Source organism: Carassius carassius, chromosome 43 (genome assembly GCF_963082965.1).
Source record: "Carassius carassius chromosome 43, fCarCar2.1, whole genome shotgun sequence".
Classification (NCBI taxonomy): Eukaryota; Metazoa; Chordata; class Actinopteri; order Cypriniformes; family Cyprinidae; genus Carassius; species Carassius carassius.
This window is the reverse complement of record NC_081797.1, coordinates 17,213,231-17,233,371: the sequence shown is the minus strand read 5'-3', so window position 1 is coordinate 17,233,371 and position 20,141 is coordinate 17,213,231. Positions and strand designations below refer to the sequence as shown.

Genomic DNA, 20,141 nt, shown 5'->3' with positions numbered 1-20,141 from the left:
TCAGCTAAGGAACAGGACCGTCTCCTCGCGAAGATTCAGCTAAGGAACAGGACCGTCTCCTCCCGAGGAGTCAGCTAAGGAACAGGACCGTCTCCTCCCGAGGAGTCAGCGACGGAACATGACCAGCGATAGAACATGACCGTCTCCTCCCGAGGAGTCAGCGACGGAACTGGACCGTCTCCTCCCGAGGAGTCAGTTATGGAACAAGACCGTCTCCTTCTGAGGAGTCAGCAATAGAACATGACCGTCTCCTCTCAAGGAGTCAGCTATGGAACAGGACCGTCTCTTCCCGAGGAGTCAGCTACGGAACAGGACCGTCTCCTTCCAAGGAGTCAGTTACGGAACAGGACCGTCTCCTCCCGAGGAGTCAGTTACGGAACAGGACCGTCTCTTCCCGAGGAGTCAGCTACGGAACAGGACCGTCTCCTTCCAAGGAGTCAGTTACGGAACAGGACCGTCTCCTCCCGAGGAGTCAGCTACGGAACAGGACCGTCTCCTTCCAAGGAGTCAGTTACGGAACAGGACCGTCTCCTCCCGAGGAGTCAGCGACGTAACAGGACCGTCTCCTCCCGAGGAGTCAGCGAAGGAACAGGACCGTCTCCTCCCAAGGAGTCAGTTACGGAACAGGACCGTCTCCTTCTGAGGAGTCAGCAATAGAACAGGACCGTCTCCTCCCGATGAGTCAGCTACGGAATCGAGTCTCCAGCAGTGCAGAGCTTGCTCAGGAATGGCAGCAGGTTGGTGTGAGAGCATCTGCACACAGTGAGGCCAAGACTTTAGGACAACGGTCTGGTGTCAAGAAGGGCAGTAAAAAAGCCACTTCTCTCCATGAAAAACATCAAGGACTGACTGAAATTCAGCAGGAAGTACAAGGATTGGACAGCAGAAGACTGGCGCAAAGTTATTTTCTCTGATGAAGCTCTCTTCTGACTGTTTGGGACATCTGGAAAATCAAATGTTCAGAGAGAAAATGTAAGCACTACCTTGGGTCCTGTGTTTTTCCAACAGTGAAGCATCCTGAGACCATCCATGTGTGGCTTTTCAACCAAGGCGTGGGCTCTCTCATAATTCTGCCCAAAAACACTGCTATGAATAAAGAATGGTATCAAAACGTCCTGCAAGAGCGACTTCTACCAATGATCTAATATGTGATCTGTGCATTTTCCAGCATGATGGAGCACTATGTCACAAAGCAAGAGTGATAAAGAAGTGGCTCGAAAGATCATTACATTGAAACTTTGGATCCGTGGCCAAGAAACTTCCCAGATCTCAATCCCATAGAGAACCTGTGGTCAGTACTCAAAAGGCGAGTGGACAAGCAGAAGCCCACAAATTGTGATCAACTAATAAGGCAAGAATGGATTGCCATCAATCAGGGTTTGGCCCAGTAATATCCAGCATGTGAATTGCAGGGGTTATGAAGAACAAGGGTCAACACTGTTGATATGTCACTTTCACGTCACTTTTTTCTTTCAATATTGACTTGATTATATATATATAATTTTACCAATAAAAGCATTTAAACTTATGCATATTGTTGTTTTTCAGTATACCGTAGAAATGTGGAAAAATAATCTACAATTACTGAAGCAGCAAACTTTGCAAAAACACAATTTTTGTTAAGGACCACTGTCAAAACTTTTGGCCATGACTGTATATAAAGTAAATCTGAAACAATCTAAAAAGGATAAAATAGTTACAAACATGAAAGATAATTTGATGTCAATAAAACCAAATAAAAAAACTCAAAAAGCTGAAGCTCTGAAAAGCTGAAGTATTAGATTTCATTTTAATTTTGGGAAAAGTGGGGTTGCTTTTCTGTGGTCCTTATTCACAGGGCCGGCTTTGCCGACAGGCGACACAGGCGGCCGCCTGCTCGCTCGCCTCTCTCGCCTTGGGCACCATATAACATAGAGCCGGCCCTGCTTATTCAATTCAACGCAGCCGGGCCTCCGTGAAATCGCGTTCCACGTCTCAATTAAACATTCCATCGCATTTGAGAACGTTTTAACTGACAATATGCAGTTGCGCTGCATTTGGCTATAACCTTGAGCAAAGTTAACTGAATAATTTTTAACCGGGATTTACTGAATCTGGCAACCACAGTCCCATAGCAAAGTTCAAAGTGTGCCCAGATTGCGCAGTTGAGTTGAGAGTGTGCAGATCGCTTGTGAACGCTCATACTGCTGTGGGACTGAACACGGCCTGACGATGAGAGGCTCTGTCGTGCTTTCACTCTGCGTCCTGATCCAGCTGAGTCTACAAAACACAGTGAAAGCAGAGGATGGTAAGGAGCGCGTTTACATGCACAACAGTAGGCTACGCCAACGGACAAACACAGCTTTCTTATGAACGCAATAAAAACTGCATTTACTCAAACATTGAAGCAACTTTGCTTTTCACGCGTTTTAATATGAACAGACGAGTGCACATCGGCGAAGTTGTCAGAGCGCAACGCAGGTAAATGAATCTACTAAATGGTAATGGGGCGAAAGTGGACGTGACCCAGGGATCGCGGAAGCGGGGGTAAACTTTTGAGGACTGGTACAAATTATGACATTAAAAAATACATAGACTATAGGCTCATATAGATTAATCATTAAAAGATCGCGATTCAAACACATGCAATATCTATTGCTATATATTTCTCTACGTAGTCTATATTAAACATTTGACATCACAATCACATATATATATATATAATTTTTTTTTTTCTTTGTTTGTTTTCAGAATCTTGTGAGAAGGTACGGTGGCCCAGTAGTGCACAACACAACGACATTAAAAAAGCAAACTAAAGCTCACAACAGACATTAAGCCACAACAGAAATACATTAAGCCACAACACAACTAAATTCTCAAAACACAACGAAATTAAGCCACAACACAACGGAAGTGCTCCCGACCACTGGGCAGTGTTGAAAGTGAAACACCGATATTTCATCGAGACGTATGTGTAACTTAATATGTGTAATCGATTTTTTTTAATGAAAAACGTGTTTTTATTAAACATTTTGATCCTGATAATCTTAATGTATCGATTCATGAATCGAGCAAAAAATAAATTGGTAATATTTTCAATTTGGACCGTTTAGCTCTGCTCTTGTACACAATGTTTTTCCTCAGGGGGCTTATTTAAATCCGGTGCTGTGCGGGGAAACCATTGCTCTTTCCGTAGAGCTTTCAAATTGACAAGAGGAGAAGATTTTTCATCTTACAAGAACTTCCTCTGATGACTGTAAATGAATTTCATCGCGCGGAGAAGGGCATTAAACGTTTCAAGTTACATCAACAACTTTAGGGTGAGTATTGTTCTATCATCTTCTAGCAAATCTAGCTAATAAGGCTGGATAACGCTGCTGCACTGACTTGATCAGCTCAAAAATAGCAGGGCTAAGTTAGAGTTTAGCTTTAAACTCCGTCCACCTCATCTTTTTATAACTCATAAGAGATAGTAGAAATAACAGCAGGACTCCACGGTAATCCACGTTGATTTGCATCGGTGTTTGCTGTTATCACTGTTGGGAACGTTATTTTAAAAAAGTAATTAGTTATAGTTACTCACTACTTGTTCCAAAAAGTAACTGAGTTAGTAACTGAATTACTCCATAATAAAAGTAACTCGTTACCAGGGAAAGTAACTATTTGCGTTACTGTAAAAAAAAAAAAAAAAAAAAAAAATCCTATATGTCAAAGAATTTGTTTTTAGCAGTTTTCAAAAGTCAGTTGAAATAAGTAGAACAGACAGGTGTTTGTACATAACTTTCGAGATTTATTGCCTGTCAACAGACAGCAAGAGTTTTATCCTGCACTCTTTGTAAGAAAAGTGTTTTTGGCCACTAGCTTTGTAGATGCGTGTGTCACACATTACATGCACGTTCTTGCCTTTGACTACAATGAATTTGAAGAAGTGCTTATATCTCCACCTTGAAAATGCCAACTTTTCATCTGATTGCTCCTGACTCGCCATTTCTGCTGCTGCTACGGCTGCTGTGTGTGTGTGTGACTGTGTGTGTTTGGCGCCGCTGGCGCGTGTGTGTAAAAACACTGGCTCTGATTGGCTACCATGAAACACATGACTCTGCCTTAGCCAATCATAATCGCTTATCTCGTTATTAACCCACCTGCTCACTCGCTGTGTACTGTTGCCATTTTTAGATTGCCATGTATCATAATAAATCTTAAAGGACCGTTCACACCAAACTATAAAGAAAACGATAAAGATATTTAGTTTTAAAAATCGTTCTCACTATTTAAAAAAAGAGTCCACACCACAGCTATAATGATAAAGACATAGAGAAACAATATCATTGGAATCACTTTAAGAACTATTTTTTTCCAGCTGATGAACGATTAAAAACATTGAAACCCATTAAGAATCCTGCTATAAAGAGCTCGAGAATGTAAAGCAGCGGACAAGCGTGTGCATGCTTAGAATAAACAGATTATATCGTTCGCTGCTGTGGACTCTATCGTTATCTTAATAGTTATCATTATTGTGTGAACGGGGCTTTAGTCTGACAGTTATTGTTATATTTTCAAATTGTATTATCTGTAACCTGAAGCTTGAATTAATTGTTCACATTTATATAGCAGTTTTCCAGTGATCCCCAACACAAGCATGATAAAGCTATTCAGTAAAAAGCAACCAAGATCAGAAATGGTTAAGAGAGATAGGGACATCCTTTGAAATATTACTGATCTCTTTACAGTCTATTGGCATGTTTGTAACATTATATAAAATATTAATTATTTGTCATAATTTATTTTAAATATAGAGTAATTTACAATGTAATAATTTAAAATGCAACTGAAAGTAATTCCAAATGTATCTGAAATCAATTAAATATGTAAACCAATGTTATTATCTTCACAGATTGTTTTAACGGACTCCCATCCACACTGTTGCAGCACTGTAGCAGACAGCACACTATTCAGAACTGAGAATCAGTGCAGTTCCTCCTGTACAGAGCTGCACTGAAGGGAGCAGAGCTGGCACAAACCTAGAACAATGGTAAGTAAGAGAATTATCAAATTCTTTAATGTATGACATAACTAATAAACTTTGATTAATAATATTAACACGCCCATTGGTATGCCTAGAGAGTCAAGCCAGGTCCTGTCAGTGGGATGGTGGTCCTGTTTTCAAGAGAGGAAACTCGCTGAGCGGTTAAGGTAGGAGGAAAGTGTCTAATATTGATATTGATCATCTTTTCATATCTTGCTTTTATTCATAATTTATAACATGCCTATTTGATTAGCCCTAACAGAAAAAAAGACAAAAACACAATCATAATGATTATGGCTCTATTCATTATGCATGCAACTTGTAATGATGGTGGATTTTTTTTATTTTTCTTAATGGTCAATTTACACTATACCTTTGTTTTTCATCTCAGGAGAATGTTTACAGTGATGTCACCAGTGATCTGCCTGACCTAGCAGTCCTCCAAGTGGCAGAAGTGTTATAAATATAGTAGTGTTATAAAAATATAGTAACACACCATTACACTGTCATAGTTATTAGTATTTGTATTTTACATAACTATTAAAACTGTATCAAAGTTTAAAAAATTTAAGTGTGGATATTTACATGTTTACATTACACTGGTGAGCAAGAAAACATATTAAAGTTCCATATATTTGCACTTACATAATATTTAATTTACATTTTATATTGTAATCTGTACAAATAAAACCAAATGAATCCATCCCAAGTTTCTTGTGTAAGGCCAGATCTCTCTGTGGAAGATCGACTGAAAGGTGGACCATGAAGAGGGGGAACTCATCCAAGGGCTGCAGAGACTGACACTGTCAAAATAAATGTTAAATAATTATGATACATGCATGTAACGTGTGCATTAAAAAGTGAAAATAAATATAACATTTTCTTTCTCTGTCACAAACAATACAATATCAATATTTACCATTGCATTGCTTGTTATTCCAACTTCTCTCCTCGCTGTAGCTGTCCTTGCTCTGGTCACACGAACCATGTGGAATGCAGGTTCAATAACTCTCCAAAAGGCCATTAAATGACTTCTCAAATCTAGATTGGATGAGACATGTTTTCAGAAAATACACACCAAACAATGTAAAAAGTTTGTTTGCCTACACTGAACCTGAAGGATACTTAAAAATGTATAATGTATTGACATACAAGTGGAAAAAAGGTAGGTCTGTAAAAAGATTTTAGCTTATTCTCCCTCGTGTCATTCTAAACTGTTCTGAATTTATTCTGTGGGGTCTATCTAGATAGCTGACTGACGGTAACATTATTTACAACATTTCTGTATGACAATGAACAAAGCAAGCCATATGGGTTTACAGCGGCATAATGTTGAGTATATGATGACAGCTTTATTTTTTTATTTTTGGGTTAATCATCTATTAACACGTATTGCCTTGATCCACGGAAGAGGTTTTTAAACAAACAGGCAACCACAGCGACAAAAAATAAATAATGACTATTAAAAAATTCACAATAGGCCTACATTGTGCTCGTTAATATAGTAATAAAGGTTTAGATCTTACCTAGTGTAGATTCGCATGCTGTTGTCATTCTTGAAGAGGCGCCTGCAGACTGAAGTATCAGAAGTGATGTTGAAATCCTTAAATCTTACATTACTAATTTGAATCCACTTATTTCGAGTTTCTACATCCAGTGGAGAAGTGTGAAAAACCTTTGAGGAGCCTCACAAAACGGGTCACAGCAATAGCTGTGTAAACCACCCTCACAGATGTCTATGGAACTCTTCATTAAATAATTATATTGCTGTGGTATACTTATTATTTAATATTCATAGTTTATGGATAAAAGTTTGCAGCTGGTAATGCACTCACACTACGGCAGAATAAAGACAGGAACCTTTTATTCGCCCTGAGATTTCACAGGAAATATGTAGTCTATTGCCCGTTTCTGCAGACCAACTGCCCCCTAGTGGTTGGGAGCATTTCCGTTGTGTTGTGGCTTAATGTATTTGTGTTGTGAGAATTTCGTTGTGTTGTGGCTTAATTTCGTTGTGTTGTGAGAATTTCGTTGAATTGTGGCTTAATTTCGTTGTGTTGTGAGAATTTCATTGTGTTGTGGGTTAATGTCTTTGTGTTGTGGCTTAATGTATTTGTGTTGTGGCTTAATGTCGTTGTGTTGTGAGAATTTCGTTGTGTTGTGAGAATTTCCTTGTGTTGTGGGTTAATGTATTTGTGTTGTGGCTTAATGTCGTTGTGTTGTGAGAATTTCCTTGTGTTGTGGGTTAATGTATTTGTGTTGTGGCTTAATGTCGTTGTGTTGTGAGAATTTCCTTGTGTTGTGAGAATTTCATTGTGTTGTGGCTTAATGTATTTGTGTTGTGGCTTAATGTCGTTGTGTTGTGAGAATTTCCTTGTGTTGTGAGAATTTCATTGTGTTGTGGCTTAATGTATTTGTGTTGTGAGAATTTCGTTGTGTTGTGGCTTAATGTATTTGTGTTGTGGCTTAATGTCGTTGTGTTGTGAGCTTATGTTTGCTTTTTTAATGTCGTTGTGTTGTGCACTACTGGGCCACCGTAGAACGGTGATCTCTATTCTAAAAATCAGTTATCCAGAGACAAAGCTTAATAAATAATATAGCATCTAACTAATAGCCTGTTTCTAATAGCCTATTAAAATGTAGACTTAAAATGTAGTCTTAAAGACTATATGTCGTACAAAAACACGGATTTGGTTACCCCGTTACAGGCATGTATATGATACATAATCGGTTAAGTTTGATCAATGTCTTTATGTATTGTAACATGTACATATGTAAGTATTGTATTGTATGTAAATATGTAAGTATTATGTATTGCAACATTTACATATGGCAAATGGGATATAATGCATGCATAAAAATAAAATTTAACAAATAAAAATAAAATATAGAACATTATAAAATAGTTTCAGATGGAGTAGGCCTATAGCATGTAATATATATATATATATATATATATATATATATATATATATATACAATTTAATTAGTGCTGTCAAAGGAGTAGGCTAATCGCGATTAATCGCATAAAAGTTAAATAAAAATTTAAATAAAAGTTTTCGTTTACATAATATGCTTGTGTGCGGTGTACATTTATGTATATATAAATACAAATTCATGCATGTATATATATTTAAGAAAAATATGTTAGGCTATGTTTATATATTAAATATTTATATAAAATATAAGAATATAAATATATAAATCTATATGCACGTGCAGTGGTGTTTTAAAATGAGGAGGCAGTTTTATATATATATATATATATATATATATATATATATATATATATATATATATATATTTGTGTGTGTGTCCCTGTTACATTTAAGTTTATCACATTTTCCTGGGTAAATAAATATTACATAAAAAAGAAAGCAAATATAATTCTATTTAGTATTTTATTAATATTATTTTGTATTTTTTATATATTTTTTATACTAATTATACATTTCATATTGTTTTTATGCATTTTTATATTCATTCCAAAACAATAACAGTAACAATTTGAACAATATTCTGGAAACAGTTTAAAATAAGGTTTCATTAGTTAACAATAGTTAACTACTTTAGTTAACATGAACTAAGAATAAACAATAGTCTACTTCTACAGCATTTATGAATCTTTGTTAATGCATTGTTAAACTCATTGTTAAAATCAAAAGTTGTTTTCTAACATTAGTTTATGCATTGTGAACTAACATGAACTAACAATGAACAACTGTATTTGTATTATCTAATGTAAACAAAGCTTAATACTGCAAAATACTTTTATTTGTGACTGATGTTCAGCTGTTTGTTTTAATAGTCAACTTAATTTTGGGTCATCGTCATAAAAGCTCTGTAAACACTGTCACAGACATGAAGATCTTTCATTTCATCACGCTGAATGCTCACTAAAAACATGACGCAGTCGTCACATTTTCAGACCATTTCAATCTTTATTTTGAGTGACACAAAGTAGTGGTATCTAAGGGGAGATTTGTATATACTTACATTATAATTAGTTAATATGACTCCATAATTTTCTTAATTCAGACCGAAAGCTTGCACGAAACAAGAGGCGGGATTTATCGCAGGAACCAATCACATCCAGTTATTGGTTGATCATTGTCAAAGTCAATGGACCGAAGGGAGGCAAGCCTCCGCTGTAACTTTACCTGTGGCTATCGCTGTAGGACAGTGTTACTTTATAAAAACGAGTGACTTTTAGACTTTTAATAACATATTTAGTCATATTTGGGCTGTTTTATTTTTGTAATATAGATTATTTTCTGATCCAATTTTGAGGAAAGGAGAGACTGCATCCTAGGATGAAATTCCCCTGATTTTAATGTATGTATATTAGTAATGTCAAACTATTAATTGTGATTAATCGCATCCAAAATAAATAAAAATGTTTACATTACATATGTGTGTTTACTGTGTATATTTATTATGTATATATAAATACAAACACATGCATGCATATATTTAAGAAAAATATGTTTATATATTAAATATATTTATATATAATATAAAATATAAGATTATGAATATATAGATGTATAAACATAAATATTTTCAAAATATATACTGTATGTTCAGGGGCGCATTGATGCACTGGCTTTAAGGGGCTGAAGCCCAGGGGCCTACAGTTGGGACCAGAGTGCACAATGTGCTAGTAAAGAAGCCTAGAATGAGCGCTATTCTGTGTGCTTGTCTCTACGGTAATGTGCTAGAGTCCTGAATTCCAACCCGGGCCATCGTGACTGTCAAGAGCATCTCAACAGTGTTTAGTGTTCAGCAGCAGCAGTTGCATGTGGTGCGTGCCATCAGAGCAGCTGAAGAGTTCTGCATTCAAATGCAGCAATAGGCTAACGCTTGCTGCAAATCATCAGCAAAAGTATTTATCATAAATGTGTCAGAGGGAAGCAGTAAGGAGATATTTAAATTATTTACTAATAAATTGTGTTTTCTGAGTTGGTGTCGCAAGGATGAAGATGTCTATCATGACTTGCCATATCTTCATTAGACGCGCCTTTAGAGAGTAGTGCATATTTACGGATTATGATCATAATGAAAGAGTTTTTGTTTTATTTTATTTTGTTAAGTAGTAATTTTAAGCTTTATATTTATAAATATATTTATCATGTCTGTGAGGAATGTATTCGCTGAGTTTCGGTTCATTTTTGTGAAGCGCTCCTGTTCGAGAAGAGACGGCAGAAAGCGCATCATATTTGTTTTCTTTATTTTATAAAAGCACAATGTTTAGTTGATATTGTGAGTGCACACAAATACAACTAGAACCTTTTCTTATGAATGATGTATAACCTTTATGAGCAAAAATGACAAAAATGAAAATTATCTGAAAAAAAACCCGCAAGTGATCGTGCTGGCGCCTCCATGTACTGCAAAGCGCACTTTAGCTTACTCTCTCCATACAAACTGGATAGCCTACAGCAAACATTTATCTAGGTTTAATGTTTAAACATTGTTATATGCTTGAACGGAACTATGCACTTATACACTGTGTACTTTTGTGCTATGTACTCAACCATGTAGTGTATGAATTTTATACGTTTTTTTTGTCATTAATAAAGTCTGATAGCCCCTCCCCTTTTGCGATGTAATTTAATTTACTTGACTTATTTAAGTGCATCATCCAAGTATTTGAAGTGCACTTTGGGGGGGGGGGGGGGGGATTTTCAATGTGAACACACTACTCACACTACAAAACATCATAGAATAGTGCATACGTGATTTGGGATGTACTTTCAGTTTGACCGTTAACTGCTTAGCCGAAGCCTCCTTTACTAATTTGAAACTCACTTTAGAGCTAGTAACGAATGAATGTTGAGTTACTTCTTAAAAACATATTGATTTACTGTTTTTAAAGCTCACTGTATTATGTAGTGTAAAGTATTATGAGAGAGATGGACAGAGTGAGTGTGATTGCATCTGATACAGCATTCGTTCTTCAGATCAATCTCATATTCACAATAAAACATTAGTTTGAATGTCTGCTGATGAAAGTGATATCTTTGTGGTACTATCCTTTCATCTGTTAAGAGTGATTTCCAATGAAAACGCTGCTCAGTGCATTTGTTGGCTGCATCTTACAAGATGTTGAAAGTAAAAATAACTTCCTTCCCTTACCAAAAAGTAGTATACTTCAAGTTTATTTTATTAAGTATACTTAAGTAAAATTCAAGCATATTTTAAGTATAATTCATGTAGCAAGTATACAAATATCAGTGTTCTAGTAATATACTTGTAAGTGTACTGTTTCAATACTCCTTGGGACTAAATTGGCCCACTTTCTAGTATATAAAAGTATATTTTTAAGTATACTTTAAGTATAACAGTAGTAAACTTTGAGTACACAACTAGTTTATCTCTATGTCTGTAATTTGTACTGCAATTATACTAAAAGTGAACTTATAGGTTTACTGATAGTTTACTAATTAAATACTTTGTACACTTTGAATTATAGTCTTAGTAAACTTCTAGTTTAGTAGTTTTTTTTACTGCAAGTATACTCATAAGTTTTCCTTAAGTGAACTTTACATCATACATTAAGTATACTACTATCTCCCTATTTAGGTTTGAATTTGTATAGATTTTGTTGTATGAATATCTGAACATACAAAACATCCAAAGAAAGAAAAACATTTTATTCTAGCTTCATGGATAAAAAAAAAACACTTTAATGTTGGTAAGTTTCATTAAAAAATAAAGAAATAACATTTTGAACAAAAAGCTGGAAAAAGACTATGAATTTGATTCAGAATGATAATGAAAATGTAGTAAGAGTCGATCAACACCCCAAAAGCTTGATTGTAATTATTACCTTTTCATCAGTCGACATTTTATTCCATAACATTACAGTTTTTATGTTGTTTCATGTCAGATGATCGTGTTACATGTGTTAGTATCTGCTGTTTCTTTTTTTTTTTCACTTGTTTTTTTTTTTTTATTCTGTGCAGAAGATGTGTACTAGCGCCCTCTACCGTATAACAATGAAAACACAGATTCTAGGAGCACAAGTATAGCTCAAATATATTTAGAATTTTTGTAAGTATAAGTCAAGTATACTTAAATGTTATTTTAAGTATATTTCTGAGGAGTACATAAAGCCCATTTCTGAGAAGTAAATAAAAAGTAAACTAAAAGCATACTTTCCTAATTTTAGTATAAAAGAAGTATACTAATAGCACACTTGAATAATCTTATTTTTCGTAAGGGTTTTTTACAACAGTGTTTCTTACAATATAAAAGTCTTTACTGCTGACACGTAAAAACACTCTCTTGTCGCCATCTAATGATGTCACTAAATTCACTATCATTAACACCAGTGTTGGGGAGTAACTAGTTACATGTAACGGCGTTACGTAATTTAATTACAAAATTATTGTAACTGTAATTAGTTACAGTTACTACGAAAAAATGAGTAATTAAATTACAGTTACTTATGAAATTTTTAACGATTACAAAGGGGATTACATTTTAATATTTACACACATCCACATACAGATTTAACTGATTTCTTTCCCAAATTGCACTGACTATTCTGAGACATACCGCTCTAATAATTTCCGGGATGCGGAAATACAGTCTGGTTCGTAGAATCCAGTCATAAAAACGAAATGCCTAACGCGGACGGAATATGCCACATTTTGGATGACTAAATCAAAAGTAGGTCAGTACACTTGAATCAAAACATGACATCGACTAGTGTCTGTGAATATAAAGCCCCAAAAATGCAATATATGACTTGCACATTCTGCGTGTCTGTGGAAATCAGGCGCGCACTGGACACCGGGAGAACCGGGACAATTCCCGGTGGCCTGGCAGCCGATTTTGCCCCACTATTTAATATAATTATTGTATACTAAAGCGATCATTTGCGAATCCGCCATTTGATAATTAAATCTCTAATAAGTCATGAATTGTTAGTCATGACTCGCTCGTTCTCCGCGCCTCCGCCAAACGGTTTGGATCAGACTCAGAGTAATCAATGCGAGAGAGAGAGAATAGAGTGGACTGTGGAAGCGCACAGCTGGAGCAGAGAAGCAGAACTACTGTTCAGGGTTTTAGGTCAGTTTCATCTGTAAAGATGCTTTTTTGTCTTTGTTTTTTTATTTAATTAATCAAGCAGCAGCACGTTGCTCATCAGTCATCACTCAAAATACTATATAAAGGACATCATTGTTATCAGTTGTAATGTTACAGTAGGTATTTAGCTGAAAAAAATTCAGATTTTTATTTATAGGTTTAGGGGGAGCTACGAGAGACAACACCACAACCCTTACGAAAATGAACATTTTAATATTTAACTGTAAATTGAGAAAATGGTTACTATTGTTTAACTGTGGTAACCAAAAATGTAAAATTATTTTACAAATGTATTTATTTAAAAATAAATACAAATCCATTTGCAAAAAAACAAAAACAAAACAAGGTTATTTTACTTTTATAGAGGCTAATAAAAGCATGGTAATGTTTTGTTAGGGAAAAACATGACTCGTGTACAGTATTAGGATTTTTCTATAAAGATATTGTAGTATTGTAGAGTATTGTATTGTAAAGTATAGTTTTGTTCAATCTTGAGTATTAAAGTCATGAGAGAGATGGATAACAGAGCAAAATAAAGAGACTGAAGAGAAAAATAGAAGTGAAGGTGCAGTTCAGGAGAGAACTTTTAATTATTTTGCATGTCCCCAAATTAAAGATTTAAACCTTTTTTTATGTCAGGTCCATACAAAAAAATAGTTTTGTCCATGAATTTGTTTGTATGAGTTTGAATTTTCTTGTCTGAATTTTTTTCCCAGTCTGCCCCTCCTGTAAATTAATGGCAAAGACATGGTTTCATTTACTACACATAGGCCTACTGAAGCTCGCAGTGTTTTCAACCTCTGCCATCTCATTTACATTACATTTACATTTATCTGACGCTTTTATTCAAAGCGACTTACAATTGCTATATATGTCAGAGGTCGCACGCCTCTGGAGCAACTAGGGGTTAAGTGTCTTGCTCAGGGACACATTGGTGTCTCACAGTGGATTCGAACCCGGGTCTCTCACACCAAAGACGTGTGTCTTATCCACTGCGCCAACACCACCCCATCTCAATATACTGTAGGAGTACACGAGCACATAAACATAATTTCTAGAACTGCTCTGTGTCACTTCATGTGCATTTGACTTATTTTGAGAAAACTATCATCATATACAAAGAGACAGCAGTTTAAAAAAAACACCAATGTTTCAGGAGTTTATTACACAGAATACGTCACATGCTTATTAGATAAATGTATTTAAGTTGATGTATATGCTTTCATTTATTATTCTTTAATTTTCACAAATTTAGAAAAGTAATCAAAAAGTACTCAAAAGTAATTAGTTACATTATTTTAATAGAGTAATTGAAAAAGTTACACTACTATTACATTTTAAACAGGGTAACTTGTAATCTGTAACCTTTTACATTTCCAAAGTAACCTTCCCAACACTGATTAACACAGACACGGTTTTCCAATAATAATTATTTTAATAATAATTTTAAGAGTTCCTAACAACAGGTTGACATACATGCAAGGTCAAAAAAACACTTTTATTGTATGATATGCAATAATTTATTATAATTTAGAATATGCATTTATTTTCACCTTATTTATTTTTACCCTCCTTTGTGTGATGCTAATCAATCGGACGATTGGTCAATTTAATTTTAATTTTATCATGGCTGTATGACTGATGAAGCAGCGTTTGTGAGCGCAGTGCTGCTTTGTGTAAAGCTTTTTATGACTTTTTTTTTAAATACACAGGACCTGTCTTGCAAACCACATTTGGGGCCCTGAAAGGTGAATATATGAAAGCAAAGGGAAAGGACACAGTTGTCCATTCCTACCTGGGTGTTCCATTCGCCAAGCCGCCCGTGGGTCCTTTGAGATTTTCTCCTCCACAGCCTGCAGAGAAATGGGCCGGAGTGAGAGACGCTACAAAACAGCCCTTCATGTGAGAATAAAACCAAACTAATGCAGCTGTAGATCAGCCGTTTGGCTTCAACACCCAGATTTGACATTGTTCTTCTGTGTCTGTCCCAGGTGTCTGCAGGATAAGCAGTTAGTTGTAGACTTGGTAGCCAATCTATCATTGAAGTTAGAGGTTCCTGACTCATCAGAGGACTGTCTTTACCTCAACGTCTACACACCCTCTAAACCTGGAGCAAATGACAAGCTGCCTGTAAGAGTGACTGTTTTGGATAAACTTTGTTGCACTTTTATGAATTTATTTTAATGTTGTTTTTAATGGTGCAAAAGGTCATGGTTTGGATCCATGGTGGAGGTCTGTCGATGGCTGCTGCGTCACTGTTTGATGGACATGTTTTGGCTGCCTATCAGGATGTCGTTGTGGTTCTGATTCAGTACAGACTTGGCCTACTTGGATTTTTCAGGTAAAAACTAATTGTTACCAACATAATGATCCAACAAAACCTAAAATAGTTCATTTATTCAATTAAATCAATTCTAAATTCTTGATGTAAGTCTGATCATGCATTGGAGTGACCATAAAAAATCTAACATTATTAAGGTCAGCCCATGTGTCGTTGGACTTCAGACTCACATGTTAATTGTTTGGACTGCCATAAAGTCCTATTAGTTCATGTTTTTGATGTTTGGGATTCTCTGATTAGTGACTGATACTGTGGCACTGAGATCTAAGGTCTCTGATGAGGTTGTATGATGATCTTCTGCTCTTTAGCACTGGAGATAAACATGCTCCAGGAAACTATGGTCTTCTGGATCAGGTTGCAGCTCTTGAGTGGGTTCAGGAGAACATCCACAGCTTCGGTGGAGATCCTGGATCAGTGACCATCTTTGGAGAGTCTGCTGGAGGAGTCAGTGTCTCTTTACATGTAAGGATTTACAATCGAAAAAAAAAAAGTTTTCTGTAATTTTGGCTTCTTGAAATAAATGACACTAAAAATGTAATGCGGTGCATTTTTATTAGTATTTCGTTATATATATTATTATTTTATATCTTCAGTTTTCATCGTTATTTTATTGTATGTTTTAGTAATTTTGCTATTATTATATTTAGATTGATTTATTTTTGTTTGTTTGTTTTAGCAATTTTAGAACTTCACGTTCCACTTATTTTATTTCAGTTAGCTGCCAGGGCAACATTTTCAATTTTCATTTAAGTTTTTCATCTTATACTTATTTATTTAATTGTAGTTTTATTTCAATCAACATTTTAATCTATTTTTTTATATTTATATATATTTATATTTGTATATTATTATTTCCATCACACAAAAATATGTGTGCATCTTGCTTATAATTTTCAGAGTTGTGATATACATCTTTTACAGTAAATAGTATTTTATTATTAAATATTATATATCCATATCATGAATGAATACAATTTCCCATTTTATTTTCTTCCCGATTTTGGCCGACAATTTTTTTTTCCACATATTTGTAATATTTAAAAAACTTCATTGCTTCACAGATATAATAATATAATAGAATTTTTTTTAAAACACAATATTTTTTACATTTAGGTTCTTTCTCCGTTATCCTCAAACCTCTTCCATCATGCCATCGCAGAGAGCGGTACGGCAGCAATGGATGCTATCATGAGTCCCAACCCTCTGCCAACAGCCCAAGTACATTTCCCAAATGCATTACAATTTCAGATTTACAATTATCATCTTATTATTAACAGGTTTTTAATCAAAACTCATCAACATTTTTCTGTAGTATGTAGGAAATGCGTCTGGCTGTGATATTTCCAGCACAAAGAAGATTGTTGACTGTGTGATGCAGCTGACAGAAGACGACGTTCTCACACTGGTTAAGGTCTGTCTGCTCACATTCTGGGTTTTCTTAAGAATCATATGCGAACAGTCTTCTTATGCACTAAATCTTGTGTTTGAATTTATGTGTCTTTTGAAACAGGAGCATCCAATGGTTCGTTTTGGAGTGACGATGGATGGCCAGTTCCTTCCCAAACCTGTAGAGGAGCTTCTTCAATCCCGGCAGTTTAATAAAGTGCCTCTGATCAATGGAATCACGAATGATGAGAGTGGATATATGCTGCCCAATGTAAACACTGATTCACTGTTAAAATACGTAAAAGTACAAGCATAAGATTTGTTTTTGATTTGTCCAAAACTTCAGTCAGAATTGTACAGTATATTCATATTTAGCAAATGTTTTCCATAGTTCTTTTCACCAGAAGGATGGACAGATGGGATGGACGTGGAGCAGATCTTGCCATTTTTGACCATATTTAACCCCACTGTAAGAAAAAAAAACGCTTATTTTCTATATATATATATATATATAGACATTTTGTGCTGTCAAACGATTAATCGTGCTATTAAACTATTAATCGCATCTAAAATAAAAGTTTTTGTTTACATAATGTATGTGTGTGTGTTGTGTATATATAAATATACACACATACAGCAAATTTTCATATATATCATATAAATATATTTAATATATAAACATAACACATTTTTCTTAAATATATACATGCATGTGTGCGTATTTATATATAAACATAATAAATTATGTTTAATTTTATTTTAATTGTATTTAAAAATATATTTTTATTACTAATTTTGGATAATATATTACAGTTTAATGTAATATAATTTTAATTTAATATAATTTTTTATATAATATTTCTGGTCTGTTTTCCCCCCCTTTAGCTTCAAGATCAGACAGTTGCTGAGCTTGTTTTAAATGAGTATTTAGGCACATCCCCTGACAGGACCGCAATCCGAGACGGTTTTCGAGAGATGTTAGGAGACTTTTTGTTCAACATCCCAGCTCGAAAGGTAGCGAATTACCACAGAGGTGAGAGTTTGTAGAAGTGTAACTGTTTATTTCGCAGATGGCTATTTCAGTGATACTCGAAAGTAATTGGGGATTTTGTCTATTTCCAGATGCCGGTGCTCCAGTATACATGTACGAATTCCAGCACCCTCCAAGTGTACTTCAAAAGAAACGACCTAGTTTTGTTGGATCTGACCATGGAGATGAAGTTATATTTGTGCTTGGTTTTTGCTTTGCAGATGGACATATGAAGCTGGAAGGTACGGCCCTGAATAATATTAAGAAACATAACAAATTATTTTAGTGGTTTAGAAGTAAACAATCTAAAAGTGCCGTCTCATTAGTACATTTTCAGCAAAGTTTTGTGGACAAAAAGGTCCATTGTCTTTTATCAGTAGTGTATTGATGTATGAAGCTCAGTGCACACAGAGGTCACTTTCAAATCAAATGCGTTTCTGTTGATCAATGCTGGAAATTTGTATGACTAACCTGAATCTGTTGCGAAATCTGCATTGGGAATTTCTAATAAACACATTTCCGAGATAATTACTTGATTTCAACAACAAGTAAGTACAGTAAAATTTAAGAAAAGGAAGAAAGATTTCCCCTTGCAGATTTTGCAATGGGTTCAAGTTGGTCATGTAAATTTGCTCATCTTAAGATCTCAAACTTTGTTTCATTTAAATATTAAATCACAACTGGATTCTATAGATAGTGACAATCAATACAGTGGTTTTTCTGTTTGATGTCTTTCTTCCTTTTTCAATCCAGAGGAACTGTCAGAAGAAGAGCATGAACTCTGTAGAACTGTCATGGCTTACTGGGGAAACTTTGCTCGCACTGGGTAAGTGACACTTAACATAAAGTTGTCTGGTTGAAATTTTTGTCTAAAAAATATCAAATATTTTATCAAATATTTTAAGGGTGATACAACTGTCCTGATATCACTAAGAAGAAAAAACTTCAATCAAAGGATGAAATTCTTAAAATGAAAACATTAACTATAATTAATATCTATATTATATTTACTATATCTTAGAAAATTGAATAAGCAGTGAAGCAGCTTTGATATAATATGAATATGGTAATAAATATGAAAAACAGTTGTCTGTTAAATCAAATCATGTGGTGTGACCAACATGCAGGGAAAAAGCAAAACAGGAAGTGACATCATAGAGAGAACCTCCACAGATCCTCATGACTGTATGTCAAAATCAAATCAAATCCCTTAAAATATCAGCTCAGGTTAATTCAGGTGTAAAATGTCATGTGGTGCGACTCTGAAAAAGTCATGACATTTATGAAGTAATAATTTTTCATGATATTTAATTACATTTTACTACAAATATATATTTCAAACTTGGGATCACTCACATGTACTCAGGTTTATCTGATCATTAAACCACATGACATTTTTAGTGTCATTTAATTGAAAATTGTCTTGAAATTGTTTTTTGTTGTTGTTGTTGTTTTTTTGTCGTGGTGTGACTCTCCAAACATCCTGACATTTATCAATTCATACTTCATATATCATATATCATTTTTACAAAATATTCAATCAAATTTTATTAAAAACATTGAATTATATATTTAAGACTTAAATCACTCACATGTAAAAAGCAAAATGACATTTTAAGAGACATTTAATTGAAAACCTTTTTTTTTTCCAAACTAAATTAGCTCAAGTTGAAAAATGTCATGCAGTGAGACTCTCCACATAAATATATAACATATATTTATATGTAAACATGTTAAAGGAAAATATTTTTTTACTTGATAGGTACACCACATGACATTTTTATGTGGCCTTTCAGTCATTCAGAAATCCTTCTTGAAAATGGTTTGAAAGTTTTCCAAACCAAGTAATTTCATGGTGTAAAATGTTATTTGGTGTGACTCTACGAAATCGTCCTGACATTTATGAATTATTCTATTAAAAATATATTTCATCATATATAAATATATTTATCTATTTATAACTTTTCTATCTATCTATTTATAATTTTTCTTGAAAATGGTATAAAGGTTTTCCAAACCATATGAAACCAACATGAATACAAAATAATACATTTCCAAACATTTGGCACATGCATTTAAAACTAGATTTAAAAAAACGTTTTCCTGGTGGCAGGTCTCCGAATGGTCTGGGCCTCACGGAGTGGCCTAAGTTTGGTGCTGAGGCTGAGTATCTCAGCATTGGACTGGAGCAAAAACCTGGGAAAGACCTGAAGGGAAAACACTTCACTTTCATGACTCAAACTCTTCCGCAGATAATAAAAGAGCGAAAGGAAGGCAAGTTC

General features: G+C 34.7%; 1 protein-coding gene across 1 annotated transcript in view; it reads left to right on the top strand.

The window, feature by feature from the left end:
* Positions 1–2,112: 2,112 nt before the first annotated feature.
* The window catches only part of LOC132124552 (uncharacterized), a 37,307-nt gene continuing 19,278 nt past the window's right edge, over positions 2,113–20,141 (top strand). The window contains exons 1-13 of the mRNA XM_059535612.1: positions 2,113–2,287; positions 14,815–15,004; positions 15,094–15,232; positions 15,310–15,443; positions 15,752–15,905; positions 16,557–16,661; positions 16,756–16,854; positions 16,954–17,100; positions 17,221–17,298; positions 17,715–17,862; positions 17,952–18,101; positions 18,613–18,685; positions 19,973–20,133. Coding sequence (XP_059391595.1) covers positions 2,212–2,287; positions 14,815–15,004; positions 15,094–15,232; positions 15,310–15,443; positions 15,752–15,905; positions 16,557–16,661; positions 16,756–16,854; positions 16,954–17,100; positions 17,221–17,298; positions 17,715–17,862; positions 17,952–18,101; positions 18,613–18,685; positions 19,973–20,133 — 1,654 coding nt within the window. The 5' untranslated portion in view covers positions 2,113–2,211. The remainder of the gene's footprint in view (positions 2,288–14,814; positions 15,005–15,093; positions 15,233–15,309; positions 15,444–15,751; positions 15,906–16,556; positions 16,662–16,755; positions 16,855–16,953; positions 17,101–17,220; positions 17,299–17,714; positions 17,863–17,951; positions 18,102–18,612; positions 18,686–19,972; positions 20,134–20,141) is intronic.